The 18,638-nt window shown below is 44.7% G+C and overlaps 1 protein-coding gene across 1 annotated transcript in view; it reads right to left on the reverse strand.

Moving 5' to 3' along the window:
- The window catches only part of CCDC73 (coiled-coil domain containing 73), a 117,029-nt gene that overhangs the window by 60,822 nt on the left and 37,569 nt on the right, over positions 1-18,638 (reverse strand). The window contains exon 3 of the mRNA XM_040980055.1: positions 9,364-9,435. Coding sequence (XP_040835989.1) covers positions 9,364-9,435 — 72 coding nt within the window. The remainder of the gene's footprint in view (positions 1-9,363; positions 9,436-18,638) is intronic.

The raw sequence follows: 18,638 nt of genomic DNA on the forward strand, positions 1-18,638 counted from the left end.
TTCGTGACACACTATGCAGGCTTCTATGATACCTAAAAAGCCAAATTTTTGGAATACCCAAAACTGGCTCCTAAGTCCAAAAAAGAAAACTTTATAAATCACACAAAGAAAATCTCTTCCAGCATACTTTCAGGACAGACACTTGGTGGCACCAGAGGACCTCAATGAAACTTTGCAAAAACTACTTGAAATTACCAACTAAACTCACAGATGAACTGAACATTATACTCAACTGGCATTGGTAAGGTAATGTACTGAAATGCTGAAGTCGAATCAGCCAAGTCCATCTTGATGAGACTGCTAGCCTTATAAATTCAAGATCAGGATCCCAATAAATACCTTCAAATGGATGTTCCACAAATAACCTCTGAAGATCTGTGTGTTTTCTTCACATTGCTTACTTTTCCTAGAATGAACTGAGACAATTTCTTCCCAGAATATTGCAGTTCTTAGGAAAAAACTGCTTGATTTTGTGTTCCCAAACTTGAGACCTTCCAATGACAGCAACACTTTACTATAACTGTTTCCAAAGCTTTGTCATTCATTTAGACACTTCACTGACCTTAAAAGCACAGCAAATCTCTTATATTCATTTGCCCCCAAGATCTCTAACTGGCAAGACCATGAAATCCATGCTCTCCTATATTCAGTGGCTGTCAACACATAAACTTGTTAGACACTGCCCTAGAAAGTTGGACTCATGCAAATATTATAGTCTTGCCACTAGCAGATACAAGCTGCCTTTCCTCTGCATGTCCTAAAACAGATGTCTTCTGGAAATGAACCCCGAGAGGAAAACTAAATAAAACAAAATACACACACAATCTTGAAAACACGCTGGTAATAACTCTGTTAGGTACTCTGCTAACCTCCAAGTCACAGATGCTTAGATATATACCCCTTAAATAAGTAGATACTAGTTTTCCTTCTGCAATATCTGTCATTCCATGAAGAGGTTTTAGACTGTCTTTAAAAACTTCAGAAACAGGACCCGGCGCGGTGGCGCAAGTGGTTAAGGTCCTCGCCTTGCACACCCGGGATCCCATATGGGTGCCGGTTCTATCCCGGTGGCCCCGCCTCCCTTCCAGCTCCCTGCCTGTGGCCCAGGAAAGCAGTTGAGGACAGCCCAAAGCTTTGGGACCCTGCACCCACGCAGGAGACCTGGAAGAGGCTCCTGGCTTCGGAATGGCATAGCATCGGCCATTGTGCTCTCTTGGGGAGTGAATCATCGGACGGAAGATCTTCCTCTCTGTCTCTCCTCTCTGTATATCCGCCGTTCCAACAAAAAAAATAATAATAAAAATAAATCTTTTTTTAAAAAAACTTCAGAAACAGCTTCACCAAGAATTTTGACTCAGAAAGGAAAAGAGATGATACAGACAAGCCCACAGAATAAGATCTAGATAAAGGGCCAACAAACTCTGACATAGGGACCAAAAGCAGTTGTTTTTGTATGGCCTGTGAGCTAAGAACAATGTTTACATCTTTTAAGCTGTTAAAAAATAAAAACATATTTTAAGTTACCTGAAAATTCTATGAAATGAAATTTCAAAGTTTTATTGGAGCATTGTGACATTTATCCACATAAGTACTGTCCTCAGCTGGTGTCACAGGACAGCCGGGGTTTCACTGCTGTGACAGAGACCACATGGCCCACAAAGCCTGAAATATTCACTATATGACTCTAAAGAAAAATCTCCATCTAGATTATCAGAGCCACAGACTACAATGCTTTGATTTTCAGGCCTTTGTTCTTTTTTTTCCTAAATGTCTGCCTTCCTTTTGCCTAGTAACACAGAAACTTAAACAAGCAAATATGTAAATTCCTAGTCTGATATTTCCAAGGCCTTTATCCTTCAAATTGCTCTCTGCATTCTTGGCCACTCTTTGATGGTTTGAGTCCAATAAATGACTGAATTTTGTTTCTGATTTGGGGAGTGCCTGTGTTTTCTTAATTTTACTATTTCTTCACTGCTGGTTTAAAAGTTACCTACAAAGTCTGGTAGATATGGGCCCAGTGCAGTGGCGCAGTGGTTAAGGTCCTCGCCTTGCACGCCTGGGATCCCATATGAGCGCCGGTTCTAATCCCTGCAGCTCCACTTCCCATCCAGCTCCCTGCCTGTGGCCTGGGAAAGCAGTTGAGGAAGGCCAAAGCTTTGGGACCCTGCACCCACGCAGGAGACCTGGAAGAGGCTCCTGGCTTCGGATCGGCATAGCATCGGCCGTTGTGCTCACTTGGGGAGTGAATGATTGGATGGGAGATCTTCCTCTCTGTCTCTCCTCTCTGTATATCCTCCTTTCCAATAAAAATAAAATAAATCTTAAAAAAAAAAAGTCTGGTAGATATGCTAATGTAGCACAGTGTTTTCCATGGTGCTATATTAAAATACGAAGTCTTAAAAAGTTGCCAAGGCTACCACTATGGTACAACAAATTAAGCCAACTCAGGCAACACTGGCATCCCATACAGGCATGGGTTTGGTCCAGGCTGCTCCACTTCCATTCTAGCTCTCTGCTCCTGGGGAAGTACTGGAAGACAATCCAAGTGCTTGAGCCCCTGCACTCACATGGTACACTGGGATGGGGTTCCAAGCTCCTGCCTTCAGCCTGGCCCAATTTTGGCTCACACAGCCATCTGGGGAGCGAACCAGCAAACGGAAGGTTTCTCTCTCTCCCTCTCTCAATCACTGTCTCTAAAATAATTCAAAAAATATAAAGCAGAAAACACGGACTGCACCACAGTTCTATTGGATGATCCAATAAATGATCATCCAACAGAAGACAGGGAAAACTGTATTTAGGTACACATATCTGTAACCAGAAACAACCTTATACACTTTCATGGCTCTTTATAAAGAAGAGATTTTGGTTGTTCACATTCTAAATAGTAGTGGTACATTTGCTAGTTCAGGCTTAAGAAGCCAATGATAATGAGACCTAAAACCACCTACAATGATCAAGCACAGCTGTTAGTACTGAGAACACCTGTGTCAACACAACTTGGCTTTTTGTTCCAAAAAACTTCTTCCCAGTAAAAACTATAAAAGCAATAATATTACATCCTTGTTTGTTTTATGCAACTACTACAAAAGTATGTATCTGAAACAACAGTTTATGTGGGTAAATATCTGCTTTATCAAGTATTAATTCATTTGCCAAACTATCTTACCTTTATGTTGATATATTCATCAATTCAACAATACTACATCACAAGATATATCCAATCACAATTAATGCTCTATGATAATAACCACTTGAGCCTAAATCTTGTAACCTTTTATGAGTTTCAACTTGGACTTCATCCTTTTGAAACACAACTAAGACTCTATAAAGGTTTGTTCTCACTGCAATGAGTTCTAATTAACACAGTTTCTTTACTAACAGATTGGTAATATTTTGGTAAATGCAACAAGGAACTTCTACTTTACACTAGTAACAAATAAAAGTTCCTGTTTTACTAGAAGTTTGTTAATTAAGGTAGAGATCTAGTGTTAGTTATGCTCAGAGGGAAACCAGCTCTAATATCATTTGTTGAATAATGTATTCTTTCTATTTACCACTTAGTAAATTATCTTAGCCATCTGAACCCATTTCTAGACACTTGTGTTCCACTGAATAGCAACTATTCATGTACACTACCCAAGCAATTGTGATTATTACTGCTTTCTGGTACAGCTAAGAACTGAACAGGGATATTTCATCCTTCTCTTTTTCAACAATTTCCTAGCTACTCTCACACACTTATTTCCACATAAGCCACAGTCAGGTTAAGGACTCCAAACATGCTCTTAGTATTTTAAATGTATAGTTTTAAACTTATTAATTAAATGAAAGATTCTGATAACTTTATGCTGTTCACATTTTGAAATCTGCTTTGAGCTTCAGTTTATACTTTGTATTTACCATTCCTCTCCTCTCACAGGCTTGTTACAGATCTATCCCTCACATAATCTAAATCTTGATATGCTCTAATATTCTGGACAATTTTATAGATATGTCTGGCCTCAAAATTCTAATCATTCTAATGATCTGTTCCGTTTCACTCAAATGCTGATGTTAAAGTCTGAGCAGCATCATAGATGTCTGGGTCCCCCAACCACATGGCTATGGCTTGGGGCACACAAACCGGCTCAGGCTTCCTGCTGGGATCCTAGCTCCCCATCCACTGCTGCTAGGCAAGGGGGAGGGTCCTGGGCTTGCGAGGAAACAGCTTGCCAACTGACACCAGGCTCCGCCTGCTGGCTGCCCAGTGGTGAGCTCTGGGGTCCTGGAGATATGGAATTACAGCCTAGGGACATCCATGGATAGGGCCACAGTACATGCAGGTGAGGAATGAATCCTGAGGGACATCCAACAACAGAGCCACTGTACTTGCAGGAAAGCAAGGGCACTGAACCTGGCGGTTTGGAAGGGAGAGCCCAGAAGACCTTCCAGACCTATGCACCAGCCCACATGGAAGTCCTGGGTTGGGCTTGTTAGCATGGAACATGACTGACCACCACACGCCAGTATACATAGAAAGCTATGGCTGGAGGCCTGTCTGGCAGCTAAATCTCAATACCTGACAGTGAGTGTCAGATCAGGGAATGGGTCAAACTGGGCCATGACACCAACCTGCATGCAAGAGAACCATGTCCAGGCATGTATTCTGTGAGAGATATGTGGGTCCAGCCCTGTGGAAATACAAGTCTTGCTGGTTAGCCTGAGAGTTGGGATAGTGATGGGTTCAGCTAGGCATGAACATGGAACTCACCATTGCTCACCAGTGGTGTGACTGGGAACACACGGGAAAGGTCCAGGCTGCAGCACCTGCAAGAACACCCCAAAAAAACAGGGTGTGGGGTGGGATGGGCCGGGCAGCACCAGCTCTTACAAAGGCCAGTATGAGGGCCCCATGGCGTGGCCTAGTGGCTAAAGTCCTCGCCTTGAATGCACCAGGATTCCATATGGGCGCCGGTTCTAATCCCGGCAGCTCCACTTCCCATCCAGCTCTCTGCTTGTGGCCTGGGAAGGCAGCTGAGGATGGCCCAAAGCCTTGGGACCCTGTACCCATGTGGGAGACCCGGAAGAAGTTCCTGGATCCTGGCTTCAGAATGGCATAGCATCAGCTGTGCGCTCACTTGGGGAGTGAATCATCGGATGGAAGATCTTCCTCTCTGTCTCTCCTCTTCTCTGTATATCTGACTTTCCAATAAATAAATATTAAAAAAAAAAAAAACAAAAGGCCGGGACGAATGGGTCAGGCCATGCTGTGTAAGGGCCAAACACCCTCTGAGAGTGGCCAAGCAGGGGAACCTGGGAAATTCCCCTAGTGGGTCAGAGCTCCTACTGAGGAGCATGTGGTCCAGGCCTGGGTACTAAGCAGGCTGGGAAGGGTAGCTCCATCTGTTGGCAAGTGCATGAGTTGGTTTTGGAAGAGGGTGCCCCAGGTGGGCAGGGCAGAGCAAATCTTAGCCTACTGGCAAGTGCAGAAAACAGGATGGAGTGCAGGTCATGTTGGGCTAGGCCACCACACCTACTGGTTTGCATGAGTCAGGGATGAGAGCAGACTGAGCAGGGCTAGGTTACAGTACCTGCCAGTGAGAGTTGGGACTAGGGACTAGCTGGGTCAGATCAGGTTGTAGCATCCAAAGGCAAAGGTCAAGACAGGTGAGGGGCTATGCCAACCTGGGTCAGAGCAACCACTGGCACATGTGAGATCTGTGGCTGCCAATAGGCCTGGTTGGGGAGCTAAGGGAACACCCTGGCTGGGCTGTGGGTCCCACTGGTGAGTGCAGGGGTCAGAGTTGGGGCTGTGGTCTGGTCTAGATATGGATGCAATTCCCCTCAGCACAAGTGTAGACTGCGTCTGGGGTGTGCAAGACTGGGCTAGACTCTAGCACCCACTGGAAATCATGAGAATCAAGATGGGCTGGGCTAGGATTCTGCCCCAGCTGAGCCATGTATGAGCTGTGTCCAGACTAAGCTTACCCAACAGTAAGAAAGTGAGTGGGTGAAGGCCAGTCAGGAAAGGCCACTGTTCCTGCTAGGACAAGAGGTGGATTAAGTAGGGCTAGGTCATGGACCCACTGGTTCATGAAAGATCCGGCATTGGAAGAGGTTCTGACAGAGGAGCATGGGGAACTCTTCTATCAGGACATAGTCCCTGCAGGTGAACACAAGAACCAAGACAGAGAGCAGCCCAGAGCAGGCCAGGTTATGGCACCCACCAGCATACATTTGGCTCAAGTCTGAAAGCAAGGCAGGCTGGGCCAGTGCATATTACCTGCTGTCTAAAATTAGAATGGTGTGGGGGTCATGCTGGGTAGGGCCACAATACCAGCCAGTTCACGCTAGGGCCAGGACTAGGGACTGGTGGGGTTGGCGGGGCTGGCTGAATTGTCTAGGCTTTGGTCCGTACCAGCTGAGCTGAAACTGGGGACAGGCTGGGCCTACAGCACTCACTGGCAAATGCCAAGGTAAGGTGAACCATACATACCAGACTAGGCCGCAGCACCTAACCAGCACACATGAGACCCAGGGGGGGAGCAGGTGAACCCAATAGGAGGACTGCAGAGAGCTCCCCTGCCGGGCCACTATTCCCACTGGTGAGCCTGAGAGCTGGGATGGAGGGCAGACCAGGCTGAGCAGGGCTGCAATACCTGTTGGCCTGCATGTAAGCTGGATCAGGGACAGGCCAGGTTGGGCAGACTGTATCTACTGATACATGCATAAGTAGACTGTATCTACTGATACATGTATCTACTGATACATGGTTGGGTGTTGCTGCAGCTTCAGCTAGCAGATGCTGGCATGGGAGGAAAACTGTCGAGCTAAACTGTAGTACCACCTGGAGAGTGCATGATCCAGGAATGGGAGTGGGCCCAGTAGGAAAACAGTGGGCACCTCCCTTTTGGGTTGCCACTCCCACTGGTGAGCATGAGAACCAGGACTGGGAGAGGCATGGCTAGATAGAGTGGCACTCACCAGCACATGTGTAGGTTGAACAGTGGGGCTGGTTGGGTTGAATTAGGCTTCAGTGCCCACTAACACATATGAGAGCTGAATGGGATGTGAGACAGACTGGAGCAGTCGGTTGTACATCCTGACAACCATGGAAACCAGGGCAGGAGGCAGGCCTGATGGGGGTTATTGTGGGTTGCTTCAACTAGGCTACAACTCCCACTGGTTTGTATAGGGGCCAAGTGTGTGGTGGGCAGGATCAGACTGAACTACAATACTCATTAGTTTGTGTAAAAGACGAGGCTGGAGACAACTGATCCAGCAATTGCAGCTAACAATGTGCGCACAAGCCAATTTGGACGACAGACTGTGCCAGACCGTGCATTGCCAAGCACACACAATAATCAGGTCTGGGATCACCTCAGATGAAGTTTCTTCAGGAATCCCCCCAACTTAAGTGCTGCACTGAGAACTCCAACCATGGAGGAAATTACAGGTTCCGTGGTCTGACCGTGGAATGTATGTTTTAGAGTTGGGCCTCCTCAGTGGGTTAGACAGAGCAGTGAACTGCATATCCAGATGCACATGGAGGATATGGCAGTATACTTGGTCTTGCATAGGATACCTGGTACCATAACAGAGGACAGAACAAATCAATCAACTATCCCAATCAAGCATTGGCTGTGACCACCTGGGCAAGCAGAGTCTCTAAGGTGGACTGTGTCAGATAGTGGAGTCTAAAGAGATTTCATCGTGATTGGAATGGCACAATTAACAGCAATACAGAACTGTTAAACTATCAAAACCACTTCAGCGGGCCCTCAGAGCATGCCCGAGGAAAATCGGGGACCCTGGGATAGTTGGGAGGCTAGGTGTAGCTTCTCCCCTTATCTTTCCTTTCCCCCCATATACAGGAAGGAAAAAAGAGAATGTCAAAACAATGGTCTCACCCACTTTCCAAAAGCCCTTGACCCTTTGCACCTTAATCAAATATGTAAAAAGTATAAAAAACAAAATTTATACAATAAAAAAATTCTGATGCTACTCCTAAGTACTTATTTCAATATTGCCAAATGACAAGAACAGGGACTATCAATGAGTTTTAAAATTTTTAACTGTTAAGACTACTTTGATGGGCTGAACCAGGCCATAGCACCTGCAGGCATATGCAAGGGCCTGGTTGAAGTTCTTAAGGCTGTAGCACATGTTGTACATGCAAGAGCAGAGGATTGGGGCAGGCCAAGTTACTGCACCTTTTGGCACACACGAGGAGTATTGGAAGGTAGGCTACAAAACCCACCGATGCGCACACAGGGCTCAGGCAGAGGGTGGGCCAGGCCGAGCCACTGCACCCATCAGTGTACACTAGAGTCAGGTCTGGGGACAAGGCCAGTTAGGGGTTTCGGGGGGGGAGGTTCATCATGCAGGAACACTACATCCAATCACTAGCCTCAGTGAGCATGACATGGACTAGTGGTCTGGTCTCAGAGCCCCTGTTGCAGTACTGGGCTGTCTCTGTTGCTGACTCCTACACAAGAATAAGCAACATGTCAGGATGCACTTTCAAAACAAAACTGCCAGCCTCTCTGAAGCAACAGAAGACCTCAAGTACCTCATCAAAGAGTGGAAAGAGCATCAGGTTGAATAATACCACAGGCCAAGTTTTTCACCAAGTGCCTAAGGCCATGGGCATGGACAGCCAGCAGGCCTTGGAAGCACTTTCTTACCTCTGGCACAATAAAACCAACAACATATCAGAACAATCAAGACTGCTCAAGTAACAGCTGCAGGACATTCTTCGTCACTGAGGTCCCTGGGACATTAAGAGACTATCTCTGGCCCCTGGTGCTAATGTGATCTGATAGGGAGTGGAGCAACATTTATCTCTTCTTCCATCTTCCACTCATACCAGTTGTAGGAGAGTGGGGACTTTTCCATCACCCACCATCCCCATGTCCCATCCCTCTCCATCCTACTGGAAAGTCCACATTGGTCTGCAACCCATTATCTATATAACAAACATTAGAAATAAAATAAATTACCAAAAAATGTAGAGAAATTTAGAGAAAGAGTTGAACTAGTTTTTCCTATTTGGTTATAATATGAAATGTGCTTGGAAAATATGGCACAAGTTCTGAGTTTCTACACCCTCAAGAATTTTCTCACTCCTTCATAACATGTTTCTCAGATGTAAATAGTTTCATAGTTGTTTTCAGCTATACTGCCATAATAATATAATAAAAAGAAAAAAGTTTTATTCTTATTTCTGGAAAACCAAATATTATAAACAGTTTTAGTTGGAATTTTCATAAGACCTGGTTGGAAATAATACCTCTCACTCCAAATATGTTTAGGAAATCTAAAACTTAACTGCAATAACAATTACAATATAATTTCAAATGAGGGTTTAAAAATACTCACTTTTTGCCACTCAAGTTCTTGAGTTTCCACAATAACTTTGCGAATCTGTTCTTCATACCGAGTCTCTGCTTCCTAGGTCAGAAACAAAAAGAAAAAGGTTGTGAAAATTAGAACTTTAAAATTGTAAAAGCCAGAGTACTCTGAGGGGTACTTGAGAACCCATGAACGAAGGAGATCCCTACCCTGTAAAAGAGTTTTCTTTAAGGAAAATCACCAGGTGCTTACAAGAAAAGTCAGAAAGATTCCCAAGAGCTGCACGGAGCCAGCAGCAGCTTCCTTCCACCTTGTGAAGACAAAGCCACCAGCGGCTCCGCTCTCTTCCATGAACTCTGGAGTATGGGATGAGTGGGCTTGTGTTTTGGTGCCAAGGGCAGTTGAGTGGTAGGAAGGGAAGGTCCCATGTTGGTGTGGTGTGCTAGTGGGCAGGGTCTGGAGTCTCACACATGCACTTACAGCCCAAGTGGGCAAAGGGGACCTTAGTCCCAAACTGGCATGCATGCCAGAGGACCAGTTCTGGAAGCCTGTGCATGTCCTAGGGTCCCTGGTAAGCAGGCAGAGCTCCAGGCCAGCACACCACCCCACCTGAAGACTAGGCTCATCGCCTCTTAGTCTATTGGCTAAGATCAAGCACAGAAGACTGAGCTCAGGAAGACTGGGCTGGGGAACCCATGTGCTCCCAGGTACATGTACTGTGAAATGCTGAGATATGGGTATGTGAGGGAGGAAGGACTGTGGGAGATCACCCCTCGATCTCTGCCGGCTAACCAAGACTTCAACCTGGCCTAACCACTGGTCCATCAGGTGAGAGCAGTGGACTGCATCCTACCCTCTTTTCTGTCCTTGGATGAGCTGTGCTGGGACTTCCTTGATAAGCAGCTCTAAGAAGTCAAAAGTGACCCACAGCCTATTTGCCAGCCACAAGTAGTGAATGAGGCATAGATTCCAGCCTGCATGCGGAACTCAACTTGAGACTTGGTTGGAGGGCCCAGCAAGATAGACATGCCTTCTAGCCGGTTACAGTGTCGTTGTTGGGTGGTTGGACTGTTGGGAAATGCCCTTCTGCCTTCCCCTTTCCTAGTCTATGTAAGTTGTGCTTGCTTTACAATAAACAAATATGCTCCATCAGACTGTCCCAGGTGGTTCATACGGTAAAAGAAAGCTGTCATCTCACCCCCTCGGTGGTCTCGGGGGCCAGCTGGCAGGAAGAAAAATGCCCAACAAAGGAACACTGAGGGAGTATATCACAGATGAGAAATGACTTCTAGAAGACTTCCACCTATAAGGACACTATACTTGCAGGTAAGTGAGGGGGCTGAGACTGAGTGTTTTGAAGCAGGGGGTGTGGGGGGACTGGAAGACCTTTCTGGATCAGACCAATATACCCGCCAATGTAAGACACCTGAGCTGGGCTAATTAGCATCAACCACTGCCAACCACCACCCACCGGCACACACTAAAGCTAGGGTTGAGGGCCTACATGACAGGACTAGATCACAGTACCCACCAGTGAGTATCAGAACAGGAAATGGGTAACAATAGGCTAGGCCATGACACTAACCACCTCATGAAAGAACCAGTTCTGGGGGCAGATTCTGTGGGGGATTTGTGGGCTCATCACTGTGGAACCACGATACTCACTGGTTTGTTTGGGGAAGGTAACAGGCTGAGCTAGGCATGACCATGGAACCCCTAGACACTCATGGGTACTGTGATTGGGAATAGGCCAGGCTGGTCCAGGCTGCAACACCCATGGGTGTACCCAAGAATAGGGTATGGGGCAGGCTGGGCCTCAACATCCTCCAGCACACATAAAGGCCAAGACAGAGGGGATAGCCTATGTTGGGTAAGGGCCTAGCACCCACTGCCACACATGAAATCTGGGTCTGGAAGTGAACCTGGTGGAGAACTTAGGGGACTCCCCTGGTGGGCTGTAGCTCCCGCTGGTGAGCATGTGATTTCAGGCCTGGGTGCTGGTCAGGCTAAACTGTAGCACATTGGCATGTGCAGGAGCCAGAATGGAGCGTGGGTCACGCTGAGCTAGGCTATCACACCTACTGGCGTGCATGAAAACCAGAAATGGGGACAGGCTGGGCAGGGCTAGGCTGCAGTAGCCACCAATGAAAGTTGGGACAAGGAGTGGGCTGGGCCAAGGACCCATCAGTGTGCACGAGATCTGTCACTGGGAGGTAACTCAATAAAGGAAACTCCTCTGTCATGATGCAGTCTCTGCATGTTAGAGCAAGAACCAAGACTGAAAGCAGCCCAGGCTAGATCAGGCTATAGTACTGCTAGACCCCATATTGGCTGGCACACAGCAGTCAGGTCTGGGGTTACCTCAGATGAGGTTTCTTTGGGGACCCCTCATATGGATGGCTAGTCTCAGAACTCCGACTATGGGGAAAATCACAGTGTCTGTGATCTGACCATGAAACACATGTATCAGAAGTAAGCCTCCTCAGTTGCTGAAGACGGTGGACTGCACGAACAGATGCACATGGGGGATACAACAGTCCACTGGGGTCTGCAAAGGACATCTAGTACCACAGCAGAGGATGGAAATAAGAACAAATTGGACAACTTTCCCAGCCAAGCTTTGACAAAAAGTATCTTGGTAAATGGACACTCTAAAGTGGACTATGTCAGTCAGTGGACCTTGGACTTCTTCATCCTTGGAGCAACAAAATCAATAAAAGCATTTCATAACTATCAAAACCACTTGAGCAGTACCCTAGGAACATGCTCCACATCAGGGACCCTGGGATGACACTGGATAGCCATCCATCAACCCCAAGTACTTATGTGATTAGGATGCTGGTTGCAACTTCTCCCTTTCCCCCAGGTATAGGAAGAAAAAGAAAATTGGAAACAATGGTCTCATCTACTTTGCCCTAATCCTCGACCATTCCCACCCTAACCAGTGGTCCACATGTGCATGCACCTTTCTCACCTTTATAAACATCCTCAAAAATAAAAGTTAAAAAAAATGAGGGCCCAACGTGGTAGCTTAATGGCTAATTCCTCACCTTGCAATCACCAGGATTCTATACGGGCACTAGTTCAGGTCCCGGCTGCTCCACTTCCCCTCCAACTCCCTGCTTATGGCCTGGGAAAGCAGAAAAGCGCAGCCCAAAGCTGTGGGACCCTGCACTGGCATGGGAGACCTGAGGAAGCTCCTGGCTCCTGGCTTCAGATCAGCTCAGCTTTGGCCATTGTGCCCACTTGAATGAACCAGTGGACAAAAGATCTTTCTGCCTCTCTTTCCCTCTGTAAATTTGACTTTCCAATAAAAATAAATATTTTTAAAAATACTAAAAGAGCTCTGGTTTATTTAAAATAATGAAATCTCTTGTATTAGTCCAAACCATAACAAACGACATCATTGGAGAAATCTGAAGCTGCTGCTGGGGATTGCACAGGCAGAGCGTAAAGCTGCCTGACTATGGGCTGACAATGAGAGCACTTCTTTAATTTTTTGTTTCCTCTTTTGGTGTTAGTTGTTTAAGGAAACCTCTATCAGCCACTAGCTGATCCCTAAACTAACAGAAGAGCAACTTCAGAGGCCAAACACAACAAAGACTTCACAAATCAATTTTTTTAAAGACAGAAAATAAATGATGATGATGAAAACAAGCAGCAATCCTGGGGAGGGGAAAGAATTAACTTATAGAGTAACCAAATATCCGACATGGTTTTCAACAAAATACTACAAGGCATGCAAGGAAACACTAAAGGTTATCCATACAAAGAGGGAAAAAATTTTGATAGAAACCATCCCTGGAGAAGTCCAAACATTACTTATTTTACAGGCTTTAAATCAACTATTAAAAATGTGCTAAGAGAGCTAAAAGAAACCACATAGGAAAAAGACTGTGGCTAAAATATAACGAGGAATACTACAAACAAGTTTATACACATAAATTTGACAACTTGCAGAAGCAGACCAATTCCTTAAAATCTACAAGCTACCAAACCATAGTCAAGATAAGAGAGATAATCTGACTTGCCCTGTAACTCTTAAAGAAATATACTTTGTAATTTAAAATCTCCTCCTAAAGAAATCTCCAAGCCCAAATGACTTCACTGGAGAAAGCTGACAAACACTAAACAAAGTATTAACATAACATTACAGCCACTTCCAGAAGAGGAGCAACCAAAGGTGTAAGGTCTGTTTACCAAGACATCAGTACTAAAGACAACATACCAAAAAACTGAGAAAAGTATCTCTTACAATTTTTGATGCAAAACATCCTTAATAACATATTAGCAAATAGAATACAACATTGTGTTTTAAGGAAGGAAGGAAGGTTATAGATTATAACCTATAGAATTAGTCCATGTATGAAGAGTAGGTTTGACAAACGAAATTCAATTAGTACAATATATCACAATAAATTAAATACTTTATCATCAATTTACACATACCAAAAACTGTTTGACAAAAATCCAACCCCTACTCTTGATTTTTTTTTAAAAAATCTGGAAGAGCAGAATTACTTTTTGTAAAGATCATTTATGAAAACTATACATATATCCTCATATTTAAAGGTGAAACACTAAACATTTTCACTCTAACATCAAAAACAAGGCAGGAATTTCTACTGTCGAAGCTCCTATTCAACATAGCTAAAAAGTTCTAGACAGTTCAAGAAGGCAGAAATAAGCAGACTGGAAAGAAAACTACCTGTATTTGTAAATGACATTATTTTATGCTTTTTGAAAAATCCTAAGGAACCTATAAAAAAAAAAGTCCCAATACTAATAAGTAATTCAACTATGTCAAAGGACATAGATAGTTACAAAGAAATAAAGCAAACCAGTAACACTTCTAAATATTAGCAATGAACATGAAGAATTAAAACTATAATACATTTTATCATCCCTCTCCTTCCTTGTCCTGGGCAATAGCCCACAGCCTGAGTCACATGGTACAGGCTAAGGTCCCTTCTGGGAGCCCAGAACCAGAGTCATGAGACCAAGATGGCTGCCCAGTGAGGACAGGAGGGGGGCTGGGGTTATGCCACACTGCACAGGCTGGGATCTCTTGAAGGGGTCCAAGGCCAATAACACACAGGCCAAGATGGTTGTCCAGCCTGGCAGGGAGGGGGCCTGGGATTGGAACTACACCATGTGGGACCAGGCACCCATGATAGATAAGCCTGCCTACTCCAGCAAACTAGCAAAGATCTCAAACATCTCATCAAAAGGCAAAAAGCTAAGTATAGCTTTTGCTTTCTTCATATCAATGTTGCAGCACTTTAAAGCAGACACATTTTACCAATTTCTCCTAATTCTCTCTGAAAGCTGCACTGGAGTATGGTATGTCAAATTAACACTAATCTTTTAAAATTAAAAAAGAAAAAAAAAGACATGGCTCTAGGCAGTTCAGCCTGCACTTCAGGCCAACTTCTATTAAGTTCTTACTCTGTACACACTCTTTCTAGAGCAGTCATGGACAGCCAAAAGGCCTCAGAATAAATATTCACTTGTCTGGGGAGGCAGGCCAGGGGCCTGACTCTGGAATCCTGGGCGGGCCACATCCATGGCATACCATCATGCTGGTCTGGAGCTATTAGCCACGGGGCTGATACTAGGATCCTAAACAGGCTAGACCTGCAGAAAGACAATGCAATGACCTGGGAGTGGGCAGGCAGGCAGGCAAGAGGTCTCACGGATTATAAGGAGAGGCACCTGCAGCATACCACTAAGTTTGGTCATGGGCTCGAGCTAGGGTCCTGTGAGGGTGGGGGTCCACTGATAGTCTTTGCAGGCCAGGTATCTGCCAGGCCCTGAGCAGACCACATCCATTGTCACAAACTGCACTGGTCTAAGAAAATCAGGGCAGGGATCTGATAGCTTCTAGGTATGTACAACCACATTAGGCCAGGGACCTGAGGAAGGGTCTCGGGGGAACCCCCACTGATGGCCTTTTGCACCACTAAGAAACCTGGACTTTCATGTCCCATCAATTCCATAAGCAACAGGATCTCTGATCTCAGGAACCAGAGACAGGGTTGTGTGTCCCAGCATCACAACACACACTGCATGATTTGTCCTACTTCTGCGAACCAGCTGAGGCCTACGGATCACACTTCAAATGAAAGAAAAGGCCAGCAACTTCTGAGAGTGGCGATGAGGATATGGAGGACACAGCCATTGGCTCTATCACTTGAAGATGGATTCAACAGATGAAATAGGAAGAGATTGCCAAACCCAGTCATGAAAGGCGTACACCCCTTGGGCTTCTGTAGCAGGAAGTAGTTACAGAAAATGAGATGAGAATAGGGATCAGAAATCACAGATGTGAATGAAATAGGACAGGCAGATAGTAAGCTTAGATTCCCAAACTGGAAGCCATATCTCCTTGCCCTACATAATAGAGTCTGTCTACTTAATCAAATGACCCCTTCCCCTGGTTGTACTTGAACTCACCTGGGACTGCAGTGTGATAACATATAACCATTCTCTTCCCCAGGCTCAGGAGAAAAGCCAGGCAACCTGAAAGGTACCCTGTTTAGCCATGGACTCATGAAAAAATACAAACATCTCTCTCCCATGTCCCGCCCCCCTGCCAATTCTAAGTCTGAATGTTTTTCTGTGATTTTCTCACATTTTAAACAAACTTCACAAAAAATTACCATTTATAACCACACCAAAGAAAACAGAGCATGTAAGTATACACTTAAAACATACAAGAAGGCCCAGTGCAATGGCACAGTGGCTAAACTCTTGTCTTACACAGGCCAGGATTCCATATGGGGGCCAGTTCATGTCCTGACTGCTCTACCCATCCACCTCACTGCTTGTGGCCTGAGAAAGCAGGAGAGGACCGCCCAGCAGTAAAGGCGGACCCAGAAGAAGCTCCTGGCCCCAGGCTTCAGATCTGCTCAGCTCTGTCAGTTGCAACCACATGGAGAGTGAACCAGCAGATTGAACATCTTTCTCTCTGCCTCCTCTCCCTGTAAATCTGCCTTGCTAATAAAAATAAATCTTTTTAAAAAAATTTGGCACAGAAAGCTAAGCCACTCCTTGGGACACCTGCTTCCAAGATCAGAGTTCAAGTCCCGAAACTGCTCCAGGGTTCCAATACAGCTTCCTGCTAATATAAATGAGAGGCAGCAAATGGTAAGGCAGTCCTGTCACCTGTGGGGAGATTTTATTAAGTTCTTGACTCCTGGCTTCAGACTGGCTTAGGGTGGTTGTTGTGAGCACTTAGAAAGAGAATCAGAGACTAAAAGATCCCTTTGTCCCTCCATGCCACCTCTGTCACCCTTTCTAATAAATAAGTATATCTCTTAAGAAATGTACAGGACCTATATTTTCAAGCTCTCAACATAATGGATTAAAAGCACACTGAAAATATTCTTGCCTCAAATAGTATTCAATATATGATTCCATTGATATGAAATATTAGATATTCAAGCCAACTGAATGTAGAAAAAAATCAAAAGTATGGTTGCCTACTGGGGTGGGAAGAAGAGCAGAATTTGCCTGGGAAGAGCTATGATGGAACTTTCTAGGTTGAAAGAAACATTTTCTGTCTTGCTGAGGTCTGCATTATACAGAAGCCTGAATCTGTAGAAATAACATTTAACATATACTTAAATTTGTACATGTAATTGTATGCAAATTTTAGTGTAAAGAAAGCTGAAAACAAACAGTTAACTCTGCTTAATACACATTCTGAAGAACTTAAGAGTAAGTGTAGTGATGTCTGCCATTCACTTTGAACTCGCCAAATAACCAAAGTCAAGAAAGGGATAGATATAAAAGTATAGTAAAATGTTAATGGCATATGATTATTCATTGTAAAATACTCTCAATTTTTCTGTGTTTTATGCCTTACATAAAAAATGTTGGAGAGGACCTGATGCAGTAGCCTAGTGGCTAAAGCCCACACCTTAAACGCTCCAAGATCTCATATGGCTGCCGGTTCTAATCCCAGTTATCCCACTTCCCACTCAGCTCCCTGCCTGTGGCCTGGGAAAGCAGTAGAGGACGGCACAAGGCCTTAGGACCCTGCACCTGTGTTGGAGACCCAGAAGAGGCTCCTGGTTCTTGCCTGTTGGCTTGGGATCTGCTCAGCTTTGGCTACTGCAGTCACTTGGGGAATGAATCAACAGACAGAAGATCTTCCTCTCTGTCTCTCCTCCTCTGTGTATCTGACTTTTCAATAAAAAAAAAATTTTAAATGCTGGAGAGAAATCGGAGTACCCATTGACAGATAAAATATGTGCTTCTGTTACAAAATATTTATTTTAGTATATTCTTTATTACACATTCAAATGCACATACACACTTTTTGTTACTCAACGAGACATTCATGAAAGTTGTTGAAACAGAATTTTGTTTTCATAAACAACTAACAACAAAACTCAACTTACAGTGGCCTTGGGAATTATCCCAGATGAAAACAGGCCTAAAGGTAGATTTATTGGCCACTCAACAATAACACCAATAACTATCATTCTTCCTGTCTTTGTTATTCTCGTTTTAAAGATTTATTCTTTTTTATTGGAAAGACAGACTCACAGAGAGGAAACAGAAAGATCTTCTATCCACTGGTCTACTCTCAAGTACCCACAAGGTGAGCCGGTCTGAAGCCAGGAGCCAGGAACCTCTTCTGGGTCTCCCACATGGGTGCAGGTTCCCAAGGGTTTGGGCCGTCCTCAACTGCTTTCGCAATCCATAAGCAGGATGCTGGATGGGAAGTGAAGCAGCCAGGACACAAGCTGGTGCCCATATGGGATCCTGGCACTTGCAGGAGGAGGATTAATCAACTGAGCCAACATGTAGGGTCCCTAATCTGTCATTTTCTTTTTTTTCTTTTTTTGTCATTTTCAAAATTATTTCATTTAGACTTTCTACCTCCCATGGTTAGAGAATGGCTACTTTAACTGCATTGGTTATGTAAGACAAAAGAACATCTTATTTTTTTTTAAAAAAAAAGTGGTACTCCCTTAACTAAAAAGCAACACAAAAAAATTCCCCAAAAATTTCCAATAGACATTCCTAAAATCTCACTGGCCAAAATGGGATCACATGCCCACTGCAGAGCTAGTCATTGACGGAGGAGCACACTGCACCTTCAGGAGTGACTAAGAGCAGTGAGGACTACATCTGATTCACACTGACACAAGGTAAACCCTAAGACAAAACTGAGGTTCTTCCAACAAAGAAGGGAGGAAATACGTACCAACACGTAAGGGTACCTGACACTGAGGAGAGGAAACAAGAGAATCTCCTGCAACCACGCTGGTAGCCAAAGCATACTGAAA

This window comes from Ochotona curzoniae, unplaced genomic scaffold (assembly GCF_017591425.1).
Source record: "Ochotona curzoniae isolate NIBS_2020 unplaced genomic scaffold, NIBS_Ocur_1.0 contig_3432, whole genome shotgun sequence".
Classification (NCBI taxonomy): domain Eukaryota; kingdom Metazoa; phylum Chordata; class Mammalia; order Lagomorpha; family Ochotonidae; genus Ochotona; species Ochotona curzoniae.